The sequence below is a fragment of the Alternaria viburni genome (assembly GCF_023758015.1).
Source record: "Alternaria viburni strain BMP 2772 chromosome Unknown scaffold_15, whole genome shotgun sequence".
Taxonomy (NCBI): Eukaryota; Fungi; Ascomycota; class Dothideomycetes; order Pleosporales; family Pleosporaceae; genus Alternaria; species Alternaria viburni.
In genome coordinates this window covers 799,961-823,197 of record NW_026055784.1, presented here as the reverse complement: position 1 = coordinate 823,197, position 23,237 = coordinate 799,961, and the positions used below count along the sequence as shown (strand labels likewise).

Here is a 23,237-nt window from a genome sequence, read left to right as displayed (position 1 = left end):
GACGTCTGTACTCAAACGCTCACCGGTTCACAATGCGGCTCGATATTCGTACCTTTTTACTGGATATCTTGTTATTGATAGGCAATCATTTTGGGGGCCATAGGGTGGCGTTGCAGCCTAGCAACCGCACTGGGCGATGAAGGCGATATGTACCCGCCATGTCAACTCCACGGTGAGTCCTGCCACCAGGACCAGACCGCATTCTGAGTCAAACGCCCATTCTATTGTTCCGATAAAGGACATGCCCACCCGCCATGTAAGCTCCACAGCGAGTTCTGCCTTGCGCGCCTTCCAGTCGATATGACCAACTTCACGGAATGTGAAGCGCGCTTCACAGCCAACACCCCCGACGGAGACTCACTTCGCAGGCAATGGGGATGGAACGGTACCATCTTTGGTATTGTGTACAACAACATGACACAGATATCCACAGAAGGGTGCATACACGTGTGTGGCTCAGGACCGGATATATACGCATGGAGGGATATTTCTGGAGTAATAACCACATGGGTACTACCGACCATCGGTATACTCCTGCAAGCACCCTTTGAGAGCAATGCAACTCGACGAACAATTTTGGCCATCACGCGATGGGTAGGCTCGCCTATCGCATCGCTGTCCTACGTACTGTGGAACATCAAGGTGTCCGCCAAAGCTGCCTTGATGGTCGACATGGCTGTTGAATACGGCGACACGCCCAAATGCACGACCGAATTTGGCAGCATGCGAGACTCGATGTACCTCTTGCTGGTCCTGAACCAGTACACACTGAATTCAACCGTCATGTCGAAGGATAATCATAAAGAGGCGGAGTGCTTGTTGCGCATCACGCTCTTCAGCAAAGAACTCATATTAACAGGTGCTGACAAGACGCTTCATGAGATGAGACGTATACTGGCGCAAGAGGTGCGTGAAACGAGAAGAAGAGGCACTGTACCAGGTAATCGCTCTTATCCGATATGATTGTACTCGCTAACCAGTGTATTAGTCTTTGTCTCCATCTTGTGGTTCTTGTTTGCTTTCGCACTTTCCATCCAGGATGCTTTTAGTGAACTAGGAGCCAATACCACTGCTCACGATCTAGCGTTGGGCTGTCTGCTGGCTTGGTTCCCCGTCCTCATCATGAGCTCTATCGTAGACCGCAACCCAATCGCAGCAGAAGCGATCCGCAAGAAACTGAACACCTTGGTCGACCACGTTCGCATTTCTTTACGTGACCCGCCGAATCGTAGGGAGTACCTTAAACTCTACCAAGGAGAGGAAAACTACCCTGATTTGGAAGACAGGATCGAGAATGTAGCGAAGAAAGAACGGTGCATGGACGAATTTTTTGTGGATTTCGCTGGTCAAGCACGCGTTAGGTGGCATTATGGTGCCGCACATGCCATTTTGTGTGACATCGAGGATTGCTATATTCAAAAGAAGGGCCGTGACTGGCTGGCAATCGAACACGAAGCACGAGCCTATCTGGTATTGGGTGCCGTCAACGACGAGGGTTTGGTTTGGTTCGATTTCCGAGAGTTCTGGCAAATCATCAGTGCTATCGTCATCGTCGGTGGAAGTTGCGGAGGCGCATTTATCTTGAGCTACTTCACGCCCACTATCGATCTCGGTTGTCGTAGCGGAGGGTACACCATATTCTTCACCGTCGCAACGGGCCTGCTTATCGTCGAAATGGCCGTCTGGATGTACTTCTCGTCGTATGAGATTACTCCGCGTTGGCTAACCTGCTTTATTGACTACTTGCATGAGAATCCCACTTTCGATCAGTGGGCGATCCACGCAAAGACGATATGGAAAAGACTAGGAAAAAGCTTTTCGAAAAAGTGTGAAGCCATGGGAGACTGGTTGATCCCTAGTATAGCCTCTATCGCTCTCGTATGGCCGTCGAAAGGCCGGGAAGCTAGGAGATTGAGAGTCGAAAATTTCTTAGAGGACACGAGGACCAGATGGCGCAAAGCGCTTCCACAGGAGAAGTGGGGGCTCATCTTCTTCCGACCCATAGAGTTCTTCAACACTGGATGGCTAGTAAGTTACCCCTGTGTTCTCTGAGTAAGAATTACATTACTGACTACTTGCTCACAGATGTATATCGTTATGGCGCAGGTTACTGGGCTGTACGGAACCTGTAACTGCATAACCAGTAACTGGGCGGGTGGTGGTGGCTACCTTGATTTCAGTCAACAATTCACGTCGAACAGCTACGGTATTACCTTGACCTGGGTATCGGGTACCTCATTGACCGCGTCAGTCATGGGTCTATCTATGTTCTATATCACGGTAGAATGGTGTCAGCAGTCTCACCTCTCAACCGAAGACTACGACGACGCCATGAAAGGTTTACGAAGGACCCGCAAATATCGATTGCGGACAATGCACGCTCGCCGCATATCCCGTGCCACATTGACTCAGCTAGGAAAATTCGCTTTCGCTATCGGTAAAATGATCAATGTGGTCGGTAAAGATAAGAAGCCACGGAAAACGCTCATGTGGACCTGGGATACCACAAAGGAACCAGTCCTCTCTCGCGCAGATTCTGCATATGCAAGAAACGATAGCCATAGGCACCCCACATTCCCGTTCGAGCGGACGCGCAACAACGCTGGAACGTATAATGCTGTGCTCGATACATCCGCTACAGCACACTCCTCATCCTCGCCAGCAATCACACCACGTGGAATACACAACGAAAGTGACGCCCCGGTCGTACCACTCAGCGTGCCCAGTGGTTCGCGTATAAGTGATGACTCTTCGACACCTTTTATCCCGACGGCATTGCAAGAGCACCAGCAACATGAAGTAGAGGACCAAATGAGCAACGAGGAGCATAGCAACGAGGAGCATAGCAACGAGGAGACTCCTTTCTTTGAGCAAGGACGAATGCGCACCAGTACACGAACTTGGCCGAATGCGCAGGATCCGCTGCAAAACCGACGAGGGTATCGTCGCGCAAGATCGGATCCAGAGCTTTCGCACGATGGTGGAAATATTGGAAATGTTGGATTAGTAGTCTCACAAGAACTACCAAACCAGAGATAGTTGTACATGAGACTGTCTTTACACAAAACCTTGCAGGTGCGCACGCGCCAGAGGTGATCTCACATCTGGATGTCACGCCTACAACAGCTCGTTTGCGATGTCAACGAGGCTCCACGCATGAACGTCGACGCGGGAAGAGCGCATGTGGCAGAATAGGAAAGTGAAATTGCGCAGGTAGATACTGAACGTGGAGCCGATGAGCCATTGACAACATGTGCAATCCATATCTCACCCATGCAATATCACTTTGTTCAATGGAAAGACCCTCAAACATACTGAATGCACAGCTGGCAGTGCCCATGATGCGATCACTCGCTATATCTATGGAACTTTTCATGCCAGCACATAGTCCAACAAGCGATCACAGTAAGTCTTCTACGGTTTGGTGCGCTGGGTTCAAACACCGTGTTCAACATCCACACTCCGGGCTTCAAGAGTGCAAACTTCAAGAGAGTTGAATGTCACATATAGCAGGTATATAAGTCCTCTGTTCCTCTACTAATCTACCATATCCACTAAGCCCTCACATCATCAAAACACCAGCAACTTAACAAGAGCACTTTTTATCAAGTACATCTCACTATCAACTTTCCAAAACATGCCTTCCTTCCTACGTACTAGCGATAGGCGCTGCGCCGAGTTCATCATGCATCCCAATGGGCACTGTGTGCGTCTTCCAAACGGCTCCGAACTCTACTTCACATTCCCCATCGACTTGGACATCCTGCGATCCATGCGGCCCCAAGATCTCGAAGCACTTGCTGCATACCTAGAGCGGACTCAACCGCCTCCTGCAGAAGGACCCGGCGATCCCATTTACCAGAATAGCCTCGCCGTGCGAGGTCTCATTAGCGACTGGCTCCAAGGCTCCCAGTACCTTGACGACATGGAGATGTACGCGTGGGAGTCTGGTCATGGCTTTCCGATATTTGATGAGTTCGGCATGCCAGTTGACTTTCAGTGGGTGTGGGATGTCATTGCTTTCGAGGGAGGCGAGGAGCTGGTCTCCCGTTATGTCGAATACATCAACGATTCTGCTGAGCTACACGCACAAGGTCATGCCGAAGACCATCATGACTCCCTTCAGTCATCCCACGCTCCTCACACGTCCGACGCGCTTATTCCCAGCTCTCCGCTCGAGCAACCTCAGCATCACCGCTTCGGCCGGTTCCGTGTGGCAACCCAGTCCGACGGACCCGTCTCCGTAGGTGGAGCTGACTTTGCAAACATGGACGATTGTCTAGCATTCCTGGATACCCTTACCGACATCGAAGCGAAGTTGCTCAGTAAGAACATCATACAGTTGGAAGGCGATAGTTCCACTGGGTTGCGCATGGTACCTGGACCGAATGCGAAGTTCCTCCCTAAGCGGACTACGCAGGATAAGAAGGAAGGTGTTCAGATTCAATCATCCCCAGCTGATCATCGAATCCGTCATGTGCATGTCCAACAAGGAGACCTCCAACCTGTTCAGATCCACACTATCACAGCCAATCCTCCAAGCCGCAATGTAATCATTCGTCAAGAAGACCAAGGACCACAACCCATCGTTTTCCATCAAGAGAGCGCTGTAAAGCAAGGAAAGAAGCCCGTCCAAGAGCAGAAGTTAGTCTTCAAGCGCGTAGAATCACCACCCAAGCAGACCGTGGCCGCCGAGCTCGACCCCTTCCGCTTCTACGGCCGGGAACCTGCACACGAAGCACAAAACCAAGCTGCCAACGACCAGAGGCTGATCACTGAGCTCCAAAACCTATGGGATGAGTCACAAAACCTAGCCGATCATTACCACCAGGATTCCAGGCAACCCTCTACTTGGCATGCCAAAGATCCACGGAAGGCCTATAACAAGGTAGTAACAATTGATCTGCGCGGGCAAGACGCACCCTCATTTCGACCTCTATTCCCGACTTCCGACGTAAGTCCTTCCAACAAGTCCACTCTCGCTCACAAGTCCATTCTCGCTCACAAGTCGACCCCTGCTCACAAGTCGACCCCCGCTCCCAAGACCGCCCTCTTCATCTCTGCAGAGGCCCGTCGTAAAATCTTCGGCGCCGAACCAAGTGCTCACCGCAGTTTGTCGTTTCAAGAAACCACTAGTCTGCCCATGCGCCCGAGGGTGACTGGTATATCTCCAAGCTACGATGCTGGTGTCGACGACCCCGCGCACCGCATGTGTGGAACAAATGCGCATCAGGCGTATGCGGAGGATAGCCCGGAGGATTCGCCGAGGCCAGCTCCCGGTAGTTCGTGGATGGATGTTTTTGAAGAGTTGATGTCTTGAGTGAGGTACTAGTATCGAGGAGATTGAGATGGCGGTAGTGTAGTTGGACCTGTATGTCTGAGTAGGACAGTCAATGTATTCCATCCTTCTGCGCATATGCACTTTACGAAGTGGCTGATTTACCATCTTACAGTCCATCACATTCGCTAAACCATGATCACATCAACAAACTCACACAGCCCAGTACTTTTGCACAATTTATCCATTCCAATGCCGTTACTACCCAGCAGAGCTAGATAAATCTACGCTATATGGTATGTAAACATTCAGATACCAGCCCAAGAAAGGGATATTGTTCATGTCCAAGGAGATTCGTTGTCGTATCCTTGAAGAAAGCCTATTCTCATGCATATAGAAAAGCCATCGGTGGAAAACAATCCGAGGAAGAGACAAGTAATGGAGCACTAGCCATGCGCGAGCTCCATGAATGTTCCCGAAGAAGAGCCCTGGTATATTTGGTATTCCCCATCCGTTGTACCCTTTCCTTGTGGATCTACAAGCGTCATATATCGTCGAAGCCTTCATGTTGCGCCGGGTTTGAAAAAAAGAGTAAAGTCATAAGATGAAGAAGACATGAACTAGAACGCGAATAGAAGAAGATCAAGGCGACAGGGGGAATCATGCTTGCTTAAAGTCGAAAACCTTGATGGTAATGTGAAAGACATAAAATGGGGAAACTCCTCGCTATGCTTGACCGGCCGTCATGGTTGTATATAGGCCGTAAAGATGTTGTGCGCATGGCGGAAATGCATGAATAAAGGTTTGCGCAGTATCGCTGGTAATGAAGAATAGGTCGACGGGTCGGGGGTATCAATGCAGAGTCGAACACCAAATGCGGAAAAAGACATACTATGCCCTGCTCGGGTTGATGTTCTCCAGCTCGCTGCGCTGGCGCAAGTACTTGGCGGCAAGCTGGTCGCCGCCCTTCATGGACTGCTCCATCCAGTGTTGCGCGACACACATGGTCATTGGGTCGCTGCGGGCGGGGTCTTGCGACGCCTTCCTCTCACGGTTGAGAAGCTCGGTCTTGAAGACCTCGCTGGGCCTGGTGAGCGGCAGGACTGTGCGATGAACAAGCTCGGGCGATGTGAGGTAAAAGATCGCAAGCTCACGCTCGGCCACTGCGTCGCCTTCCTTGGCAGTGATAAGAAGCATGCGTCCGGCATCCTCCATGGTGTACTTGGATAGCGGTTCATCAACCGGAGCTGGTGTAGTAGACGATGCACCAGCCTTCTCGACAGCAGCTCCACTGCTGACTTTGCCTGCATCGCGCTTCGAGTTCTGGGTGATGACCTCATCCACGAGCTCTACCATGATTCGGCAGACGTCTTGCTTTAGGCCGAGAGCAGCGAGACCGACATCCCAGAATGCCTTGCCTCGTGCAGTCTTGTCCAGCATCTGCGCAGGCACAAAAGATGCGATGTACTGCAGGTCTCGGAACAGGGTCTTGGGTCGAATGTTAGCGTCGCGGAAGAGGCCTTGGATGACTTCGACGATCATGTCTGTGCTTGGTGGTCCAACAGGAGAGCGTGCACCGTTGCGAGGCAGGGGGGAAGCGTTGCTCACGCGTTCCACGCTCATGCTGTGAGAGCGGCGTTCCTCGCAGTTGGCGATGGCTTCCTCGAGGTTCTGTGCACGAGAAGTTTGAGTAGCTGGCTCACGAGAACTGAGCTCCGGCATAGTGCCAAGGGTAGGTGATTGAGGGACGGGAGGAAGAGTTTCCCGGCGGTTGTTGTACGAGCGACCCGTTCGAGAAGACAGAGACGCTATGATGAGCAGCTCCAGCTCATACAGTGCATGCAGTTTAGAGTATGGGTTGGGATGTGTCTGGAACCTGCCCAACAGCCGTCGGAAAGCAACGTTGTACGGGAACTCGAGTAGCCCAGCCTTCTTCGCTGTGGCATTGCCAACCGAACGCGAAGTCGCGTCGCTGGAAGTCGAGGATTGCTCGCCGGCAGATTGGTGAGCGTCGGATGCGCTGGCGTGTTGGAAAGTTGCAACAGGCGGGGCCGCTGTTCCACGCTCGTTGCGGCCGAGCGTCTCCAGCGGCAAGTTGCGTGAATCGGGCAGGGTCTGCTTCCGGATGTTCTTCATGCTCTTCTTGGCGAGCTGCTTCTTGCGTTTCCGTTCTTCCTCGTCTCTACGCTCGAAGCAGTCGTCTAGCAAATCACCACCGAACCACGAGTCGGTCTCGCTGCCGTTGGCGAAGACCATTGTTCCGAGGTCACTCAGAAGCAGGCCTGTGAGTGTTTGCTTCAGATCGAGCATGAAGCGGCGCTTGTCTTCGTTGACCATTGCAGATTGCTTCAGCATCACCGTACCCTTCGATGATGATGCGGTACGTGGTCGGATGCTTGTGGCGTTGGTAGGAGACTGCGCTTGAGTCTGGAACGGTGACCAGAAAGTAGCCATAGAGTCGATTGCATGAACGGGTGAAGACCCGCCGAAGTAGTCGGGGGCATCCATGGGGTTTCTTCCCCAGGGGCTCTGGTCGAAACTGGAAGATCCATTGCGGTTAGCTGCGGCACGCAGACTACCTTGGCTTGGTCGTTGCGAGAAGTCATGGCTACGAGAACCAGGTCGGCCATGGGTTTCGTACTCCTCGTCACCGGCGATGGAAAGAGTGCCAACACCAGTCAAGAACAGGTCGCCCTTCTGCCGTCCACTCTCCAGAATCTGCTGGTCGCGTTTGTAGAGATCGCTGGCCCAGAGCACGGGCCCGTCGAGAACGCCCTCGCCAATGACCTTGGTAACGCACTTGTCGACTTCGAGACAGAAACGATGGATCCGCTCTTCGCCTTTGCAGAAGTTCTCTACGCTGTATTGCATAAGCCACTTCAGGGTGATTTGCGACTGCTCGTCTGACAGCTTGTTCGGACCACCGAAATCTTGAGAGGCTGACATGAGGTCAACCAGCTGAGCTTCGTTCTGGCGTAAGAAGCTGTTGCTGTTTCGCGGTTGAGAACCGGACGGGCCTCTGACATTAAGCATCTTTGACTGCTGGTCCATGATCTTAAGAGCAAGCGCAACGTTCCTAGCATCCTCGTATGGCTTGGAAGTGCGGACATCTGTGATGTACCACATCTTGTCTCGAAGATTCTTGAACGTGAGCATCATCTCTTCGACCATACCATCTGACCGTTCCTGCGACTGCTTGAGCCACACGAACCAGGCCTCGAACTCTTCAATAGCATTGGCTGCCTTGCTGAGGAGGTCGCGCGGGCTGCGAGAGAAGTAGTTGAGAAGGGCTGCGTAGCCGTTCTTGACCAGTGTCGGAGAGCTGAGTCTTTTCAGACTCTGCAATGTCTTGTAGTACATATGCGCATTGACGAAATCGGATCGTGCTTGACACTGGTACATGGCGGTCTCAAGCATGGTGACCAGAACTGAGTTGTTCTCTTGCTTCTCGCCGACTTGAGGGTTGCTGTGACTTCTCGGAAATTGTGGTGAGCGCCGTGATGAGACGTTTCTTTGGCTGGCAATCATGTTGGTAAGCTGGCTTTGGCTCTGAGTCGAGTTGTATGGGTTGCGTGATCCGAGGTTTTCGCTGACGTTGCGTACTGGGCCACGTCCACGAGTGCTTTTGCGGGTCGTCATTCTGTTGCTGAAGTTCTTCGATTCGCTGTCGGGCGCAAGATCCTTGGGGATCTCGTACTCCTCCACCAGCTTGGCGATTGCCTCTTTCAGCTGGTGGTAGTCGTTGCCAAGATCAAACCTGTTCCCGCCCTCTTCGTCGTCGCTGCTGTCGCTGTCTGGTGAGTCCTCGTCGTGCTCATCCTCATCATCAAAGTCTTTGCGCATACGCGGCTTCAGCTGCTTTCCATCGGCCGAGATGTAAAGGACAGCCCATCGCTCTGCGCACGGATGGCAAGAGCCTGATGTGGCTTCGAAACCTAGGAGGCGAGTCATCTCGGAACATGCCATTCGCAGCTGTCTTCCATATTGCTCTGTTGGTGCAGGCTTCATCTCTGTCGGTGATTCGCCGGATACTGGGTTGCTGTCCAGGAGTGGCTCACGCGAGGTCTGGTCGCTGGTCATTGAAGAAGCACTGGCACTCAGGATAGAGCTTGCGTCAGTCACAGAAGCGGCGGCATTGCGGAATGGAACCGACATCCCGGACATGGAAGAAGCAGAGGAAGCCAGACCAGTACGGCGCTGGCTGTCATTGTCCATGTGGCTCGACGACGGACGTCGCTCCGGGAACAGAGCGTTGACCAGGGTGACAATGTCGGCTGGTGACAAGACAATGAATGGCTGAACTTCCACAGTCTCTCTGGGTGATGTTATAGCCTTTGCAGGAAGCAAAATTGGCTTCGAGGGTGTTTTGGTGTGCTTAAACCGAGCGAGGATGTTCTCGATGTGTGTGCGGATTTCAGGAAGGATTTCGTTTTTCTGCTTCCTAAAATTTTGTTAGCTGATAGCCAGAGGGTACTACAGCATATCGCCATACCAGTTGTAGGTCATGTTCACGACATATTTCTGCGCTCGGATGGCGACCTCTTTCAGAATCTTGATGCGAGCATGCTCACTGATGTGGTGGCCAATCATGATGCCATGGGTCTGTTTGGTGTTAGTTTCGCAGTTTTTGCGTCAGAAAGGGTAGACATGCCTCGGGATGGATGATGGCGTTCATGAGGAAAGTAGAGAAGAGCCAACGCGAGACAAAGAAATTTTGCGAAGCCCTGCGCAGGCTCTTCTCGTCCTCCAGCTTGCGGAGGATGGCATTTCCAATCTCCAAGACTCCTTCTGGAATGCCGCCGGCACTGGGCTCATCGTCAACGACCTCGAACAGACGCTTGACAGCCTTGTCAAAGAACTCGTCTGCTGCGATGGTGTCCTTGCTGGAGCGCGGGGTCGCTTGCATTCCGGGTCGTGCGGCCTGCTCCTCGGGCTTCTCGAGCAAGAACTGGCCATCCTGGAGGGTCTGCATAAGATAGAGCTCCAAGTTGGTCTTTCCGGGCCATTCTCGCATGCCGGCCCAAACATCGAGCACAGTGCGGATGAAGTTGGGGTTGTTGTTCTTAATCAGCTTAGCACAAACAGTGGCCCATACATCTGTGCGGCGAAGGTCCTCTGCCGAGTCGGGTCCGGATGAATTAGCGAAGATGGTGTAGACGAGGGCAGACAGCGGATCGTGGCGCTGGAAAGATAGAAGACGTTCAACCGGGCTTGTTCCTTGCTGTTGGGCCTTCTGCGAGGGAGCGTTGCGGCTACGGGCGTTTGCAAACATGACCGAGTCAATCGGGTCCATGGTCTGACGGAAAGACGTAAGAGAAGTGAGCTCTTGCTGCGAAAGACTGGAAATACGAGCAGCAAGAAATTCTGGGTTCGTACGGATTTCGGAAATGAAATCGAGAAGGTTGTCCAGAATCTTGGACGGGACTTCATTGAGGAAAGTGGAGGCAGAGAGGGGCTTCTCGCTCCGGAAGTTCTTGGACTTGCCAAACTCCAGATCCGGCTCCAAGAGGGCATACTGCCGCGTGGCATCGCACGAGTTGCGTACATCGTTGAGGGCGTTGTAGAGGGAGGCGAACGACTTCTTGTCGTCGGAGCGGAAGTTGTCGACCAGCGTGCGGTAGGCCAGCTCGCCGCAGTGTACCAGACGTGCGGAGAGGGCGCTCGAGACCAGCCAGCGGTGCAGGCGCACGCGGGCATGCGTCTTGCGCTGCTCCTGGTAGCCCTGGAGCCGGATCAGGTGGGCGAGCTCGGCGAGGGAAGTCGCGGACGGTGGGATGGCTGCAGTCGGCAGGTACGAGTCGGTGTAGGAGGAGAGGTCCGCGGGCAGCAGGCGCGGCAGGCGGCCGGCGGGGGCAGACATGGAGGCGGGTATCTGAGGGCGCTGGAGTTGCTGGTGGCCATGGCGGTCGGCGTGGACGTCTGGAGTTCCGCCAGGACGGCTGCCCATGGTGGCCGGTGGTGGTTTGGGAGCGCGAGGTGAGGGCGACCTGGGCGGGCTGTGAGACCTAGGCGGAGCCTCAGCGGGCGGGTCGTCGACTTGAGAAGTAGTGTGCGAGGGCGTGTGGCATCTGGACGACACATGGGTGACGGTGGGCGACACGGCTACGAGAAAGTCAGCGTCGGCTCGCCTGCCAGCTCATCGTACATGCACAGAGCAGCGCATTGATGCCCGCGCCAGCTATTGGCCGGAGACGCGCTCGCGCACGGGGGGGATAGCAGAGCACGGGGAGGGAGATGGGCACCTACGCGGAGTGTTGCCAGCCTGCGCCGGCGAGGCTGTGAGTTGGGTTCGTCGCATCATGTCGCCATGAGAGAGCCCCATGGAAGCCCTACGGAAGGTGCGGACCTCAAGAAAGGTGGCAGAGATCCCCTACGGCATTGCCAGATGGGGCGGTAGTCTTGGGAGAAGAAGAACTGCTTTGGGCGCGCCCTCTCCACCGCGCTCGACGTATGCGCTGGCGCGTCTTGACTCTTTAGGTGGTAATGATACAGAAGCGAGGCAAAAGAAGCGTGATTGGGCCTCGTCCTCGAGTCCCTGTAACAAGTCACGACTGCAGCTCAACGGCCCCCGACTAATCCCATACTACTGCTAAGCCGCCAGCCGCCTAGAGAGCATACCGTGTGCGAAATACAGCGGGGGAGCTGCTTCAGATTGGTGGCCGTGCCAGACCGCCAGACTTGCCCACGACCTCCATGTCGCCATGGAGCCGTCCAGGCGATGACTTGCAGGAACAGCACATCGCAGTGGGACGAATGAGGACCAGCCTGCCGAATGCCTCAGCTCAGACCCTCGCCTTCCCACACCAGCCATCCCCGCCTCGCACAGAGACTCGTCGACAACGCACGCTTTGGATCGGCGCCGTCGTCGCTCTGATGGAAGCTTCGGCGACGCTCTCCCGCCGCTGGTGCTGGCCGTGTTGATGTCGCCATAGAGAGACTAGGCGGTATCGCTGGCCGCCTCTGCGACCGCCCCTCAACGCTACCCCTCCTCCTCCCTTCACCACGGCACACTGCCCTCACGAGCAGAGCAACTCGTAAACTCTCAAACACGCTTCTCCGCTGCAGCTGCAGCGCCAATACAGACGACGCCCCTCAGCTAATCGCCTGCGCGCAGCTCTGCTCGCCCTCCTGACGTGACGGCCGGCGAGTGGAGTCGCCCTCTTCCCCTGCGCTGCCAGCGCATGGCTGTCAAAAAGGACCATGCCATGCAACATGCTGCACGCCAAAGCATCGCGCTGCACCGCTGTGAACCCATGTTTTCCCATTCATCTCCCAGTGCATGCCTAGTGCCTCGCAATCCTCGACATCATTCATCACTCCGCCATGCATATTCAGTCGCCGTCCAATGAGCCGCACCGTCACACCACATACTAAACTCTCTGCAGCGTCTCCTGTTTGGGGCTATCGCTGCAGTCGCTGCGGAGCTTCGTTCCTTTTTGCATGTTTGCAGTCGCAGTGCGTCTGCAGCTATATCCTGGTGCATGGCAACTCAATCGCGATCGTAATATTACGAGATAAGAATATCCTGCGTGGGCGTTGAAATGTTACATTGAACATGTTTCGTTTCCAGCTGGCTATCGGAGATCGTCGACCATCTGCCGGTCGCGTGTAATACCCCGCCACACGATTGCCGCATACAGACCGCTCCTTCTTCAGGTACCCATGGCCATTCCACGTACTCTACCCAACGGCATTTGGGCTGACGGCTGCCCTGCCCAATCGCTGCTAAGCGCCTATCTACAATGCAAGACATGCAAAATCGTGGCGATCCCCGCTAATCCGACACCAACGCGCCAGCGTAGCGCTCTACCGGCACCATTGTACCCGATCGCTGCCTCCGCGACTCCATCACAGCTTGCCTAGAACCCATAGTCAAGGCATGGCTTCCCTGAGTAGAGGAGCGACACGTTTTCGACTGTGCTGCACTTGTCGCTGCCACCAAGTCTTTCTCCACTCGCTCTTGCTGTCAATGTCGTCGGAGCCCTGCCAGTCCTCCAATCCCAACTCATCTTTTGAATTCGTGGCAAATGTTTTGGCAGCCGACACGGCGCCGTCGTTGAAGGCCCATAGTAACAGTTCCCTCTGGAATTGCCCATCTGCACCCGACGACGTGGTCATCAGGGAATACATGTCCAGCTCACGCTCCCTTGCAAATTCCTCCAACGCTTTGAGGAAGGCGTCGGATGCCTGAGCACTTGCTTCGTCGCCAGCTTTCTTCTGGAGGAACTCTATAGGCTTGACGACTGAACTAACACCGAGCTTTCGGCCACCCTGGTCCCATTGCTTATAATCCTTCCGAAGTATGTCTTGCAGCTTTAGGCTTCCAATGTCCTTCTTTGCTGCGTTGATCTCCTCGTAGAAGCTGGCGCGGTCGAAGCTTGCAGCCAGCGGGGGACAGAGCATGATCTTAGCTTCCAGGTACTCGACAGCCTTACGGTCATGCTCGGTCGTTTTGTTCTCGTCGTGGAGATCGGCCGTATCGATGAGAATGCTGGCCAGTCCCAACTGGGCGACGTCTGCATCCCAGCGCTTGACAAAGGCAGCGTCGTTGGACATGCTGTCACCCTGCGCATGGGCTGCCCCCGAAGACAAGGCAGACGCGGAAGCCATGTCCCATGATGGCTGGCAGTAGTTTGCAATCAAGCTAGTGCAGCTGCCACACTTCTCGATTATCCTCGGCTCGTCGCCTGTGTCTTCCGGTACTTTTTTCTCATCGTCATGATGATCAATGACACCAGCGACACGCTCTGCATATATTTTGCCCAATTGGCCCTGCAGCGCATTGTGGTCTACCAAGATCCATTTGGTATTCTCAGGCGCGAGCTTCGACTGTATGTCTGACAAAGCGGGAAGGTCATCCAACGTGATCAAGTGCTTTGACTCGATATTGGCGTGCTTGAACACGGCCAAGTATTCCGGTCGTAGCTGAATATCGGACGCTGGAATATTTGTGATTGGTACGTAAAGTGGGCTAAAGGCATTCTTGGGCGGCGACATGGACCGGAGGTATGCGTACAAAATGGAACATGACATCGAATCAAGGTCTGCATTTCATGAGTATGCAGCGCCATTGTGGAGCAGGAGTCATGCTCACCCGCAGACTCATTCCCAATGACGAATGTAATCTTCTGACTAGTTTCAATGGCGCTCCGAAGAGCGCCTCTCGCGTGTGTAAGAAAGGCTCGCAAAGAATTCCTCGGCACCGCCATGGCTGTGTTTAGCGGTGAGACGTGTGTAGGTTTCGGGAGGGTGGAAGACGACGAGCGAATGGTGTTCAAGAATGGAAGTGACGTACAAGGCGCTCGGACCACGCCACGTGCATCACGAGGGCAGGAAGGCGCGATGACGAGAATATGGTGGGCAAAGCGACGTTGAATGTGTGTGGCTGTGAGAAATTTTATGTCCAGATCGCGTGACGCTTGGGGAGCCGATTGTATTCTTTGATGTCCTTGCTTTGCTACCTACCCAGCACTTGGAAAGGCGCCGCATGCGCGTGGTGGCGCATGGAGGCTTTGACTGACCTCGACAAAACATTCCGCGATATCTTCCCTGACGTGTCTATCCGATCTCGACGCTACCTGCCGGAACTCCTCTGGTACTACGGAGTCGACGAGCAAAAAACTGCATGATGGGCAGCATCTCGTCGCGGCTGCTCGGCATGCCGTCACCGTTCTTCTTCCACTCTTTGAACTCGATGTATTGGAAAGCATCCTTCAGCTTCGTAGTCGCACTGTCGGTGACCGCAGACTTCTTGTCTGCCTTGCAAATCAGCACTGGGGTCTTGCTCTTCTTCTCCAAAGCCTTCAGTGGCACTGATTGGGATAGAGGCCCTCCGATACTGATCACCCCGCCTAATTCTTCCTCAAGCTGGGCAGCAGCCTGCAGTGCGACCATGCCGCCTTGCGCGAACCCAAAGATCATGATCTCGCGCGCTTTGTAGCCGCATTTGCCGATGAGACCTTCGCGAATGACTTGATCTAGGACCAGAAGCGTGGACTTCTGAACGCCGGTATCCATGTCCATCTCGCCTGTAGTGGAGTCAAAGATCATGTCTTCACCCCAGTGCATTCCACCGAGATCGAATGGCAGCGGGTTCGGCGCTTGTATCGCGATGCATGCTGTTTCTGGGAGGTTCAGCTGCTCGCCGAGCTTCGTGAAGGACGCATTCGTGTCGCCGAGGCCGTGTAGGAGGATCAAGATGTTCGTGGGTGGTTGCGAAGCCGGCGCTGGACGAGTTAGCGAGGGTAAGAGCGACTCTGGAGATTGCGACGTACGTGGCGTGATGCTCAAGGTCACCGACGATGGAAAGTCAGCTTTCGTGGGGAGTCGGCCCGGCATGTTGTCGTGAAGATGGGGTTGTGGCTGAGTACATGGTGGAGTTGGAGCACCTGAGACTCGGGAGATAATCGCGCGCTAACTAGCCAAGCTTTCTACCATGGAACAAGCAACAACTCCAGCTATCCTACCTGAGGCCAGGCTACAGTATTGGCACGAGATCTCAACTTTTATTTCGCATTCTGTGGTACTGTTCATGAGGATTTGGAACTTCTTGCAGGCGCAGCCCCTCAGCTCGCGAGCCTAGACGCTCTGTCATGCAAGGCTAAGCTTTACCAAGGAAGCTTGTTTGACTGTGCCGAGCGTCCCGTTGATCTGACGTCCACATCCTGGCCCATTACGCACGCGTCTATACCGCAACAGGTTCGTCAATATACTTTCAAACGTGCCAACACGAAGAGTGAGCCACTCAGATTAAGATGTCAGCGGTCTGGTGCGTAACGTGGCGCAAGAATGAGCTCAAGGACCCTGCATGCGCTTCACAGCTGAGCCACAAGTGGTCCCTGGATGGCTGAGGGCGAGAAGAGAGGGGTCCGATCGGCCTCGATGAGTGATTTGTTACTGCCAACAGATGCATGAATGCTGGCCGACTATGACGCCGCGTGGCAGCGGTTGTCCGAGGAGAGATACTTAAAGGCTGACGAAGTACGCCTCTAACATGGACACTACACTCGACTACCATTGCTGAACTACAAACAAGTCCAATATCACTCCTCATCTTTCCGTCTTCACATCATCAACTATCAAAATGGGTTTCTGGGGTGCGTCTGTCTCACTTATTCAAGATGTCTCTTGCTGACTCCATTACAGACAAGAACGAAGACAACTACCAGCAGGTATACGAGAATGACAACTTCGAAGAGAACAAGTCCAGTCTGGGACACGAGATGATCGCTGGAGGAGCTGCTTTCGCAGGCTTCAAGGCATTCGAAGACCACCAGCGCAAAGAGGGTATGTGTTTTCACATGCTTGATCTTATCGCACACTGACGTCGTCTTAGGCAAGCCGGTATCCCATCAGTTCGCCAAAGAGCTTCTTGCCGGCTTCGCAGGCGCTGAGGTAAGCATCACCGTGTGACGGTGTATGGGATGGCGGCTAATCGGACGTCTGTAGGTTGACAAGCTCGCTGAGACCAAGGGCGAGGACTGGTTCGACCGCGAGAAGGCCAAGCGCGATGCAGAGCACCATGCAGAGCGCATGTACGACGAGCACTACATCGACAACCACGGCGCGGACCAGTACGACCCTCAGCAGTACGGTCGCCCAGAGAAGTTTGAGAGGCGCGGGTGGTAGCGGAGGAGAGACAACTGTGATTGGTCAGACCCGTAGAAGCAACCAAGAATCCAATGAAGGACTAGCTCAATCCTCTTGAGACCAGTGCTCTGGCCAGTCCCTCGGGATCGTCAACGTGTTTCGTGAACAGTGGCAGCTGCATGTCTCTATCGCCGTGTGTGTTTATCCGGTCTTGTGCTGGATGCTTCTGAGGGGCTTCCACACCTGCCAAATACAGGATCCCTAGCTATGACGTTGTCGCCAATGCGCCAATAGCTGCCAAGGGGAACATGATTCGTGCAAATCTCCTCCGCGGTATACTCAATCTCATCGTGACAGCCCTCGCAACCACGGTTTAACTGCTGGAGGTAGCACGCGACCATCTTCGCATTTACTAACCCTTATCGCATCCGTGAAACATTTTACAGTGTACCTGCGCGGAACCTCATGCATCGACGAGAAACGCGAACGCGCTTTTGTGCCCCCCATTGATCGTGTTTGGGTATTGACGCGCCGACGAGACGGTCATGAAGTTCGCAAAGTGAGACGACGCACCTAAATAACTCCAGCCACGGGACTGACGGCAGTAGAGAGCTAGAGCGAGATCTGGTACCGGAGTGGCGGCTCAAGTACTTAGACTACAAGGTGATGCCGACTTCCGCTAGCCGACGCTTAATACCACAGACGACTGACGATACCTCAGGTGGGCAAGAAGAAGCTCAAGGCCATCAGTCGCGCCCTCCGCAATGTCGAATCGACCCCACGCCTCCGCCGACGCGGCACCCAGATCCTGCCCTCGCCCTTCGACGCCGCGCCCAAGTACACGTACCTCAACCGCGACCAGACGGGCAGCGCCAGAGACCCCGAGGACCTGAGGGCGCTTGCTATCACGAACAGCCGCAGCCAGCACAGCCTGCGCCAGAGGGCGAACAGCAACCAGAGCGGCCGCACGCCCGAAGAAGAGCCATTGGCACAGAGCGAAACGAACCGCCGAGACTGGGCACACAACTACGGCAGCTTTGAGGGAAGCACATCTGATGGCGCCACCAAGACAGGCACCTCTGCAGACAAGTCCAGGGCACCGCCGTCCTTGAAGCTGCCTGGGGCTGCGCTCGACCCTGAGAACCCTTCCCCTCAAGGAGGAGCGGCGTCTGGCGCATCGCTGCGAAAGCAGAAGACAGTCACGCTTCCTCCGCCAGCAGAGAACGACAACGACAATGCTTTCGAAGTTGGGAAGACAGTGTCGCCCCACAAGCATCACAGCTCGTTGCCCAACAGATACAAGAGCGTCTTCACCCCCAAGCGCATGAACTCGCTGCCCGGCCCTATCACCGAGCACAAGTCGCGCCCATCGGTACGCCGTCTATTCTCCTTGAGCAGCAAGACTCCCCCGGACAGCCCAGGCGACGTCCCCCTCGAAGCCTATCGCGATCTTGACTTCCGACAAGCCGAGTTCTTCAACTTCCTCGATGGCGAGCTGGATAAGATCGAGTCGTTCTACAAGCACAAGGAAGACGAGGCTACCAAGCGCCTGAACGTGCTACGCGACCAACTCCACATTATGCGAGACCGACGTATCGACGAGGTCATCAAACGTCAGACGGACAAGATCAATGCGAAGGCCCATAAGAAACACGACGGGCATCATGTGCTGAGCAACGGTCAGAACAGCAGCTCGGGCGACGAAAATCAGCAGGCCAACGGGAACGGGAATATTGGAAACACTCTCAAGGACACTTTCCTAAACCCCATAGACGCCGCGCTGGATGCCATCAACGCGGGTAAGTACGGGAAGAGCACCAAGAACATAACACAGCTCGCGACTCCGGCGGCACTTCAGCCCAAGGACCATCCCGATAGTCGTCGCGACTTTGCTAGACGGCCAGAACTACCCGACGTACCATACCAGACGGCGAAACGCAAGCTCAAGGTGGCACTGCAGGAGTACTACAGAGGACTCGAGCTTCTCAAGTCTTACGCATTGTTGAATCGGACTGCCTTCCGGAAAATCAACAAGAAGTACGACAAGACTGTCAATGCGCGACCGTCATCGCGGTACATGAACGAAAAGGTCAATCAAGCCTGGTTCGTCAACAGCGATGTCATCGAAGGGCATATTCGAGCAACGGAGGACCTATACGCAAGATACTTCGAGAAGGGCAACCACAAAGTCGCCATCGGGAAGCTACGCATCAAGATCGCACGAGCAGGCGATTACACAGACAACACATTCCGCAACGGTCTGCTATTGTCGGCGGGTGTCATACTTGGCATCCAGGGTCTCATCAAAGCAAACACTATTGCAGATCTGCACAATACTGACGGGAATGAGTTCGCAGTGAACACAAGCTATCTGTTGCAGGTGAGTTGATCCAAACCATGGATAGGGGAAAGCTAATCTTTTCAGATATATGCCGGCTACTTCCTCATCAACTTCCTTCTTCTCCTATTCACTCTGGCGTGTCGGACCTGGCACGAGCACAAGATCAACTACGTCTTTATCTTCGAATATGATACCCGCCACCACTTGGACTGGAGGCAACTTGCGGAGGTCAGTATTCATTCCATATCTGGTACGCTGACACTAACGTATCATAGCTTCCTTGTTGGACTTTGTTTATGCTTGGACTGTTTATGCAAATCAACTTTCATCAGGTTGGGGGAGATGGACTCTATCTATACTACCCAGTCATTCTTATTGGTATATCGGTCGCGCTTTTGTTCAATCCTCTGAGGATAATGTACTTCCGTACTCGCATGTGGCTGCTGTACTCCCTGGTAAGTCTGATGATCAACTCGTGCGAAACCACTGCTAATGCCTTGCCAGTGGCGCCTGTTGCTCGCTGGTATTTACCCTGTCGAATGGCGAGACTTCTACTTGGGCGATATGTTCTGTTCTCTGACTTACAGCATGAGTGTAAGTCCGCCGAACCCATCTCTGCTCCAAATCACTGACCCGTCTAGGGCATCGCACTATTTTTCTGTCTCTATGCGCACGGTTGGGACAATCCCAACCAATGCAACTCGTCTCACCTACGCGTTACCGGCGTTATGACGACGTTGCCGGGTATATGGCGATTGATGCAATGTCTGCGACGTTACAAAGACACCGGAAATAAGTTCCCTCATCTGCTGAACGGCGGAAAGTACATCGCAACCATCTTGTTCTATGTCTCCACCAGCATCTACCGCATGGATCAGAAACCGTCCACCAAGGCAGTCTTCATACTGTTCGCAACCATTAATGGCATCTATACGAGCTTCTGGGACATCTACTACGACTGGAGTCTCGGTGACCCACACGCCAAGCATCCCTTCCTGCGCAAAGAGCTGGGATACAAGAAGGTATGGTGGTACTATACTGCCATGTGTATCGATCCAATCTTACGGAACAACTGGGTTATGTACCTCGTCACACCCCTGCAGCTTCAGCACTCGGCGACTACTTCTTTCTGTGTCTCGCTCAGTGAGATCTTCAGAAGAGGCATGTGGTCTGTATTCCGTGTCGAGAACGAGCACTGCACGAACGTCGGTCGCTTCCGCGCAAGCAGAGACGTACCACTGCCGTACTACCTCCCCCTGGACGCAGAGGAGGAAGAGGATCACACCTCTGGTATCCCTCGAGCACCTACCCTCATCGACGAAGAACAGCCCGACGAGGCTCGTCCCTACACCCCAACCGAGAACAATAACCAAGTCCGCCGTCCAGCTACAGCTTCAGGAGCAGATCTCGAACACTCCCAATCAAATACGCGCAAGCGCCGCGGCCCTCAAGACGACTTCCGTCCCTCACCTCTCCAGCGCGCGTTCACTCATGTCGGCGAAATCTTCCGCGACGCCCACGCTGAGGACTTTGAGCGCAAGACGAAACCGGAGCTTGGCCGCGATCCTCGCGAATCGAATAAAGCCGACGACGACGATACAGATGACGACTCAGATAACGAGGACGAGCAGGAGCAGGAAGCGTTGGTCAACGCCGATGGTAGTGATGGCTCGGATAGTAGACACAGCATTGCTGAGGTGGAAGTCGATGATGAAGTCGCGGATGAGGAGGAACAGAGTGCGCTGTCGAGGATACGCGAGGACTTCAATATTGGAGTTACTGGGGCGAGGAGCGATCATACGCATCAGAAGTAGTCGGCGATAACAGCGTGTAGGCGGCTTGGTTGTTGATGCATGGGTCTGGAGATTATGGTCTTCGCAATGGTTTCGTTTCCTTCGTCCTAGTTTACAACTATTCTTTTCAAGCTTCTATCGTCTTGGGGCATCATCCGCCAACGCAGTTCTCCTCGTCGGTAGAGTGGTTCACGTAGGAGACTCTACAAGGGTCTGATGAGATCACACCTGTAAGCACCCCATGGGCGTTTCATGGATACAAGTCCGTAAAGTGCCCTCTAAATTCCAACCACCGCACCATAGCAGCCTCCAAAATACCTTGTGCCGCATTATTAAGATTACTCAACCCCCATCATCACCCATCAACATGACACAAAAACAACACTTCCACCGCCTCATTTCTCGAACCTTCCTCCCCTTCCACACCTATTCTATTTGTCATTCTACGTTGAGATCTGCATTGCGCATGGGTTGCCACATGGAAGATTCCACGTGGAACGGAACATAAACAACGTGGCCAGGAACAAAACCAGATGCGCGGAAACAAGCCAAGATGTAATGATTGACCTGTTGTAGGCTTTGTTGTGGTTAGTACGGGCGAATTAGTGGCGTGCACGTCAGCGCTGGAGTTGCTTTTGGAAGCCAAGAACCAATGGTAGGTCCTGGTAGGGGGCGCTAGGTGGATATCAAGGAACATCAAGGAACGGTGCGGTAGAAAAAGGTGTTTCAGCGACCGAGTCTTCGGGCTCTGCGTGAGGCTGAGGCTGGGTGCTGTTGAAGAGGAAAAAAAGTGGCGAATGGGGTAGAGGGGAGTGAGTCGGAGTTGCGCTGCAGGTATAATCTCGCGAGTCATGATAAGTACGAAGGATGAGTTGTGAGATGGAAGAACGAGTACTGTATGAGAAGGAGCAGGGCACTGAATGAAATGAGTGTGGTAGGGAATATGGGATCGGATGGCTGGCTAGATGGGTAGTTTGTGATGAGACGGCGTCTTGGTTAGGTACCTAGGTTAGCAGTTGTTCGTCCTCGCCGAACACCCCACGGCGCACAAACCTTCTCCTCGCTCGCTATACGTATGGAAATACGACGGAACACAGCCCGAAAGAAAGAACGCTGGTCAAAAGAACCATTGGGTTAAACGGAACCTGAATTTGAAGGTCTCTCTCCACGACTAAATACTGTACCTTCCGACGTCGTACTTGGAGGAGATACTTTCATGCACTTCCACACTTCCGGTTTATCCTTTCGAGTTACACAGCAATCACGTTCATCATATACCTACCGATCTTCAAATATCGAACGCTACATACCTGCCAACTTTGAGACACCAAACCAGCACAGCAACCACCACTCATTCCTACCCTTGAAACCGCAACCCACCTCCAAATCCCAACTCCTCGACAATGCCATCAGCGACCCCATACCGCTGCTCCGGCTGCGACTTCCCCAACCCGGCCTCTCACAGCGGCGCCTGCCTCAACAACATCGCCTACTGCCCCAAATCCAAAGGCGACTGGTTCTGCGCCAAATGCCCAAACATTGTGCGCATCACACTGGGTTGTGATAAGGACGGCGTGTATAGGTGTGATCAGTGTGGTGCGGCGTTTGATGCGAAGTACAAGTATACGCCGCCGGTCAGGAGTTGGAGCTCGGCGGAGAGGAAGAAGGGGACGGAGTATGAGGGGAGGTGAAGAGGTGGGGATGAGTCTGAGTTTGACTATATGGAGAGAGGTTTGAAGGAGAGACGGTGAAGGGTATGACGAGAGATATGAGTATTGATGGTGTAACTGTGCGAAGGATGCGAAGGATTCGGAGGATGAACAGGGACATTTCGTAATATGACGAAATCAGGGTCTCGAAGACAACTCGCTTAAGTGCGCTGGGAAGGGCTACTCAACGCCGAAGATGCGAACACCAAACACGTACATGATAAAGCTACAGAGTACGAGTTTAGATTGATTATACGGAGTTCATAGAGCGGGAGTTAGAAAAGCAGGATAGATCACATCGACAGCGACAAAGTGACTTTTAGGCCAGTGCGGCATCACGGGCCAAATAGCGGGATAGAAGCGAGGCGTTATCTATATACAACACGTGTTATATCTATGAGTCTTTTGGGTTCGTCACTTTGGTTGTGTTGGAGGTAGTACAGCCCCGTGATCCTCAGTCAGACGTTATCATCAGTCGGTGACTTGAATGCAACGACTCCATCGAGCCACTGAATACAGTCAAACCT

The 23,237-nt window shown here is 53.7% G+C and overlaps 7 protein-coding genes across 7 annotated transcripts; 4 read left to right on the top strand and 3 right to left on the bottom strand.

Moving 5' to 3' along the window:
• Window positions 1–300: 300 nt before the first annotated feature.
• Window positions 301–3,039, top strand: J4E79_007295 (uncharacterized protein; the record flags this gene model as incomplete). Its single annotated transcript, XM_049356162.1, has 3 exons — window positions 301–940; window positions 989–2,028; window positions 2,086–3,039. 3 exons carry the CDS (start codon window positions 301–303, stop codon window positions 3,037–3,039), a joined length of 2,634 nt encoding a protein of 877 aa, XP_049209616.1.
• A 598-nt stretch (window positions 3,040–3,637) lies between these two features.
• On the top strand, window positions 3,638–5,320 carry J4E79_007294 (uncharacterized protein; the record flags this gene model as incomplete). Its single annotated transcript, XM_049356161.1, has 2 exons — window positions 3,638–4,433; window positions 4,530–5,320. 2 exons carry the CDS (start codon window positions 3,638–3,640, stop codon window positions 5,318–5,320), a joined length of 1,587 nt encoding a protein of 528 aa, XP_049209615.1.
• Window positions 5,321–6,169: 849 nt separating this feature from the next.
• Window positions 6,170–11,225, bottom strand: J4E79_007293 (uncharacterized protein; the record flags this gene model as incomplete). Its single annotated transcript, XM_049356160.1, has 3 exons — window positions 6,170–9,719; window positions 9,771–9,880; window positions 9,984–11,225. The coding sequence occupies 3 exons, from the start codon at window positions 11,223–11,225 to the stop codon at window positions 6,170–6,172; spliced, it is 4,902 nt and encodes a 1,633-aa protein (XP_049209614.1).
• A 1,925-nt stretch (window positions 11,226–13,150) lies between these two features.
• J4E79_007292 (uncharacterized protein) lies at window positions 13,151–14,275 on the bottom strand (the record flags this gene model as incomplete). The annotated part of the gene is made up of 1 exon (XM_049356159.1): window positions 13,151–14,275. The coding sequence occupies one exon, from the start codon at window positions 14,273–14,275 to the stop codon at window positions 13,151–13,153; it is 1,125 nt and encodes a 374-aa protein (XP_049209613.1).
• A 561-nt stretch (window positions 14,276–14,836) lies between these two features.
• J4E79_007291 (uncharacterized protein) lies at window positions 14,837–15,616 on the bottom strand (the record flags this gene model as incomplete). The annotated part of the gene is made up of 2 exons (XM_049356158.1): window positions 14,837–15,504; window positions 15,553–15,616. The coding sequence occupies 2 exons, from the start codon at window positions 15,614–15,616 to the stop codon at window positions 14,837–14,839; spliced, it is 732 nt and encodes a 243-aa protein (XP_049209612.1).
• Window positions 15,617–16,398: 782 nt separating this feature from the next.
• Window positions 16,399–16,906, top strand: J4E79_007290 (uncharacterized protein; the record flags this gene model as incomplete). The annotated part of the gene is made up of 3 exons (XM_049356157.1): window positions 16,399–16,564; window positions 16,614–16,672; window positions 16,727–16,906. 3 exons carry the CDS (start codon window positions 16,399–16,401, stop codon window positions 16,904–16,906), a joined length of 405 nt encoding a protein of 134 aa, XP_049209611.1.
• A 506-nt stretch (window positions 16,907–17,412) lies between these two features.
• Window positions 17,413–21,022, top strand: J4E79_007289 (uncharacterized protein; the record flags this gene model as incomplete). The annotated part of the gene is made up of 6 exons (XM_049356156.1): window positions 17,413–17,426; window positions 17,455–17,530; window positions 17,589–19,247; window positions 19,293–19,436; window positions 19,541–19,663; window positions 19,850–21,022. 6 exons carry the CDS (start codon window positions 17,413–17,415, stop codon window positions 21,020–21,022), a joined length of 3,189 nt encoding a protein of 1,062 aa, XP_049209610.1.
• Between the last annotated feature and the right edge of the window lie 2,215 nt (window positions 21,023–23,237).